Source organism: Sinocyclocheilus grahami, unplaced genomic scaffold (assembly GCF_001515645.1).
Source record: "Sinocyclocheilus grahami isolate Dianchi unplaced genomic scaffold, SAMN03320097.WGS_v1.1 scaffold179.1, whole genome shotgun sequence".
In the NCBI taxonomy this organism is placed as follows: Eukaryota; Metazoa; Chordata; class Actinopteri; order Cypriniformes; family Cyprinidae; genus Sinocyclocheilus; species Sinocyclocheilus grahami.
The window spans coordinates 675,261-681,260 of NW_015505358.1; the positions used below are offsets into that span (position 1 = coordinate 675,261).

General features: G+C 35.9%; 1 protein-coding gene across 1 annotated transcript in view; it reads left to right on the forward strand.

Annotated features, from left to right (window-relative positions):
* The first annotated feature begins 1,834 nt into the window (after positions 1-1,834).
* The window catches only part of txlnbb (taxilin beta b), a 15,346-nt gene continuing 11,180 nt past the window's right edge, over positions 1,835-6,000 (forward strand). Inside the window, exons 1-3 of the mRNA XM_016284084.1 lie at positions 1,835-1,914; positions 4,790-5,014; positions 5,135-5,226. Coding sequence (XP_016139570.1) covers positions 4,807-5,014; positions 5,135-5,226 — 300 coding nt within the window. The 5' untranslated portion in view covers positions 1,835-1,914; positions 4,790-4,806. The remainder of the gene's footprint in view (positions 1,915-4,789; positions 5,015-5,134; positions 5,227-6,000) is intronic.

The window sequence follows — 6,000 nt, forward strand, 5'->3', positions numbered from 1 at the left end:
AAAGAGTAATTTTTAAATTTAAATCAGCATCGACTGAATGTATAGTACCATGAGTACAACCATGCTGCACAAATTCTTTTTATACAATTTAAATAATATTATTACAATTTTTTCCATGATAAAGTCATGAGAATTTGTATTTATTACATGGCAATGATGGAAAATCGCAAGAAAATATGCTTAGTTGTCATGCAACAAATCCCACAATAAAAAAATCAATCAATCAATCAATCAATCAATCAATCAACAAATAAACATATATATGTGACCCTGGAGCACAAAACCGGTCTTAAGTCGCTGGGGTATATTTGTAGCAATAGCCAAAAAAAACATTGCATGGGTCAAAATTATAGATTTTTCTTTTATGCAAAAAATCATTAGGATATTAAGTAAAGATCCATGAAGATATTTTGTAAATTTCCTACTGTAAATATATTAAAATTTTTGATTAGTAAAATGCATTGCTAAGAACTTAATTTGGACAACTTTAAAGGGGATTTTCTCAATATTTAGATTTTTTTTTTGCACCCTCAGATTCCAGATTTTCAAATCTTACAAATCGTTGTATCTCGACCAAATATTGTCCTATAAACATTGTCCTAACAAACCATACATCAATGCAAAGCTTATTTTTTCAGCTTTCAGATGATGTATAAATGTCAATTTGGAAAAATTTACCCTTATGACTGGTTTTGTGGTCCAGGGTCTCTCTCTCAAGTTGTTGTTAAAATGGGGGAAAATACAAAACATTTGTAAATGCTGAAAAACACATTTTATACAATTACTACTAAACTCACAACGCAAAAAACAACACCAAAAACAAAAAGTAAAATAGACCTGGACTTCTTGACATTTCATGAGATTTACAATTTCGTATTATAATATTCAAATTCTATAATGCTCTGATTTGTTTCACACACACACACACACACACACACACACACACACACTAAAATATGAAATTTTTGACATTTCATGAGATTCACAATTTCATATTATAATATCATATTAAAACAGCATAAATTCTAATAATTAACTATATAATATTGTATATAGTTGTTGTTAAAATGGGGGAAAATACAAAACATTTGTAAATGCTGAAAAACACATTTTATACAATTACTACTAAACTCACAACGCAAAAAACAACACCAAAAACAAAAAGTAAAATAGACCTGGACTTCTTGACATTTCATGAGATTTACAATTTCGTATTATAATATTCAAATTCTATAATGCTCTGATTTGTTTTGAATTTTTTTTTTTGCTTTATCAGATTTCACAACAATCAGACAGAGTTTAACAGAATTCACACAGATATTCTCAATCTGTAGAACATGACTTGAATCTCAGCGCGTTGGATGATCCCTCCTGATTATTTTGAGGTCTGTCTGCCTCTCACAGCTGCTGCGTTTGTCCGGTCAGCCGCTCTGAGAGCTTCTGCTCCTCTCACTCACCCCCTCACTGCTCCTGCTGGTAAGTGTTTCCTCACGTCTCCTCCTGAACTTTACTCAACAATCATGCGCTGTCTTCATAGGTTTTTTTAATTTTATACAATTACTACTAAACTCACAACGCAAAAAACAACACCAAAAACAAAAAGTAAAATAGACCTGGACTTCTTGACATTTCATGAGATTTACAATTTCGTATTATAATATTCAAATTCTATAATGCTCTGATTTGTTTTGAATTTTTTTTTTTGCTTTATCAGATTTCACAACAATCAGACAGAGTTTAACAGAATTCACACAGATATTCTCAATCTGTAGAACATGACTTGAATCTCAGCGCGTTGGATGATCCCTCCTGATTATTTTGAGGTCTGTCTGCCTCTCACAGCTGCTGCGTTTGTCCGGTCAGCCGCTCTGAGAGCTTCTGCTCCTCTCACTCACTCCCTCACTGCTCCTGCTGGTAAGTGTTTCCTCACGTCTCCTCCTGAACTTTACTCAACAATCATGCGCTGTCTTCATAGGTTTTTTTTTAAATGTGAAATGGTTTGAATGCATGTTTGATTGTCATACGTTAAAGGTAAATATATATCAACTTGTGTTCAGAATGAAAAGCATGTTTCAGTGTAACAGCACATGTCTTTAGACTCAGTTTCTGTGTTAAAGTCTTGTGTGTCTGTTGAATCCTTGTAAATATCAGTGCAAGAGGAATGGAAACACTTTCAAATGCATGAAGGTTCAGTCAACTGGAAGGCAGAAAAAACATTATGAAATATAAAAATGTATTTAGCATTTTTTTAAATGCATTTTTTTTTATTAAATGTGCAATGCAGTTTTACAACATGTCATTTGAACACTCATGAGCACTGACATGCTGGAGAATAAACAGACAAGTTGACCATGTTAAGAGTCTCTTGAAATAGACTCCAGCCCATGAACAGGTGCCATGTGCCGTTCTTGTGAAAGGGGAAGTAATCAGCCTAGACAGAGCGGCTAAATTTAACCAGATGAACAGGGCAAACAGACAGTCGCTCCATAGCTCAGAGGATAAACAACCCCAAACAGCTCTGCACAATAATTAAGTGCAAATACATTTAAAGCAGTCATTACACATCATGATCTGATCTGACTGTGTGCACTTTTAAACATATATGGGTGATTTGCCTAATGATTCTAAGAAGTTTTAAAGATTCCTTTAAAGCATTAGTTTTAAAGTTTAAAGTAGTTTTAAATTATATATGAATAATGATATGTAACCCCTCTCTCCCGGGTCCTCACTGCCACACCTCATTCTTGTTCCGAGTGGGTCTTGAACCCGGGTCTCCAGCATGGGAGGCGGACGCACTAACAAGGAGGCTAAAGACTGCAGCCACTAGTGTCAGTCGCTAGGGCGCCTCTTGAGATCAGGGGAGTGAGGTTTACCTGCACAGCACCTACTCTCTGATCTCCGTTACACTCACCCCCCTAAACCTCACTCCCCATCCGGGTCACGGCACCAATGTAACCCCTCTCTCCCGGGTCCTCACCGCCACACCTCGTTCTTGTTCCGAGTGGGTCTCAAACCCAGGTCTCAGGCATGGGAGGCAGACGCACTAGCGACTGACGCTAGTGGCTGCAGTCTTTAGCCTCCTTGTTAGTGGGTCCGCCTCCCATGCCGGAGACCCGGGAGTGAGGTTTAGCGGGGGGAGTGTAACGGAGGCCAGCGAGTAGATGCTGTGCAGGTAAACCCAGGTTCGAGACCCACTCGGAACAAGAACGAGGTGTGGCAGTGAGGACCCGGGAGAGAGGGGTTACATTGGTGCCGTGACCCGAATGGGAGTGAGGTTTAGGGGGGTGAGTGTAACGGAGGCCAGCGAGTAGGTTCAGTGCAGGTAAACCTCACTCCCCTGATCTCAAGAGCTGCTAGTGGCTGCAGTCTTTAGCCTCCTTGTTAGTGCGTCCACCTTCCATCACGGCACCAATGTAACCCCTCTCTCCCGGCCACCTTCGGTCACGGCACCAATGTAACCCCTCTCTCCCGGGTCCTCACCGCCACACCTCGTTCTTGTTCCGAGTGGGTCTCAAACCCAGGTCTCAGGCATGGGAGGCGGACGCACTAGCGACTGACGCTAGTTGCTGCAGTCTTTAGCCTCCTTGTTAGTGCGTCCGCCTCCCATTCTGGAGACCCGGGAGTGAGGTTTAGGGGGGTGAGTGTAATGGAGGCCAGCGAGTAGGTGCTGTGCAGGTAACCCCGGGTTCGAGACACACTCGGAACAAGAACGAGGTGTGACGGTGAGGACCCGGGAGAGAGGGGTTACAGATACAATCATTGAAATTCTACTTCACAATATCTTTGGGTATGTATACTATTTGTTCATTATATTAAAACCAAAAATTGCTGTCCCCATTATTGCATGTCATTAGCCTCCCATCTATAACACGGAACATTCTCAGAAAGTTCTTGCAAGGGTCTCTAAAAGTTATGAATAAACGTTCTTCCAGTAACATTAATATAATGTTCGTTCTAAGTTAAGTTCAAAGTCTTTAATAATGCTCTCAAACTTTAGCACAAAAACTGCATTTACGTAATTCATGGAACATTTTTCTAAAAATGTTTTAGTTGGAATTTCATCATTTAACATTTTTAGATGCTATTACTTGTTTCAGAATGTTCAGATTCACATTCAAATGTAACATTCTCATAATCTTTCCAAATTTATAAAATGGAATTTGCATAACTGAGAAAAACAAAGAACAAAACTCAGTTTGTTTTGAATATTCAGAGAACATTTAGAAATAATGTTTTTATAACTTAAGGGGAATGTTAAAAACATTCTTAAAACATATTTTTTATTAGCTGGGATCATGCCTAACACTTTAGAAAATGGTTTTGTTTTTACAAAAAATATTAAAAAGATGTATTTCTTTGATTTTATGAATCAATGTAGACTAACTTCTAAATAAAAAGTTAAACGTTTTTCTTCAAAAACTGAAAAATAATTGCCATCACATTAAACAATATCAAAACTTGTGATAAATGTTTTAACATAAGATAAGAACATATTAACAAGCACACTGTATAAAAATAGTTTTTCGAAGTTGATTACTGGAGTACATTTTAGAAAATACTTTCAATCATTCTAGTTCAAATTTCTTGTTTATTTCAATGTGTTCCTTGCTGTTTCTTTGTAATTGTTTGTGAAATTTACTAGCAATTTCTCAGTAAAATAATAAAAGAATCACTCTTATACTACTAACAAAATTGAATCTGAATCAAAACCTGTGATGTAAATGTCTCCATCTTCTTAAAGCAAAACAGATTCATCCCGTCATCTTTGACTGACTCTGTCCTTTCTCAGAAGCAGATTTCATCAGAATGGAGAGTTGTTCCCAGTCTGTAAACGGTGACACTAAGGCTGAAGTGACCCATGACCTCACCGAGGATCTAAGTCAGCAGCTGGAGGACATTATCAGCACCTATCAGGTGAGCGAACAGCCAGGTGAGGCCGAGGATGCTGAGGAAGAGGCCGTCCCAGACAAGAACAAAGACCAGAAAATGGAGAAGAAGATGCTTAAAGGCCTCGGTGAGTCACATGCAAGATATTTAACCCCATGTTACTCTATTTGAAATGTGATTAGGGAATACTTAACCACATAATGCAATCAAACTGTGTAACCGAAGAAAACTGTGTCAATAATCACAGGGAAGGAAGCCATGCTGCTCATGCAGAGCCTGAATAAACTTGGAAGCCCTGAGCAGAAACTGGAGGCTCTCATTAAAAAACATGCTGAACTGGTGAGTACAGTCATCAACAATGTTCTGCCTTTGAAATATAAAATAAAAATAAAATGCTACCTCATTAAAAAAAAAATAGTGAAATGAAAAAAAAGGTAAATATTCACACATTCATTTGGAAAAATCAGCCCCTTTTTAATTATTTTTTGTTGTTGAAATTTTTGTTAAAAATCTTTAATTTCAGTACAGTCCTATATTAAGCTGTCTTGTACATTTCCAATAAATCATCTTTAAAAATAAATAAATATATAATAAAATAACATTTACATTTAAAATAAATAATCGTAATAAATAAATAAATATTATTTATTTATATAGTACATATAACTAACGTATTAAATACTATGCAGAAACTAGACTTATGTTTGTGACTTTAATATACTTTTAAGTATAATTTAAAGTATATTAAGCATATTAAAAAACAGAAAGACTTTGAATTCTTCTATGTAAAATATATTTTATTTCAGCACTGATTTGTTTAGGGTTGTCCTGTGTCTCGTATTGTACAATTTCAAATAATCATCTTTAAAAAAAAAAACAAGTTAGTTAATAAATAAATAAATAAATAAATAACTGACGCGCCCATAAAAAAAAAAAAAAAACATTGACCTGGTAAAGACAATCATCAACAATGTTCTGCCTTTGCTTTCATAAAAATTTTACTTTTTTACCTTTGCAACGTTAAAAAATACATTTGAATATTGAAATAATAGTAAAATAAAACAAACAAACACATAAATAAATAAATTAGTAAAGAAATATATATATATATAT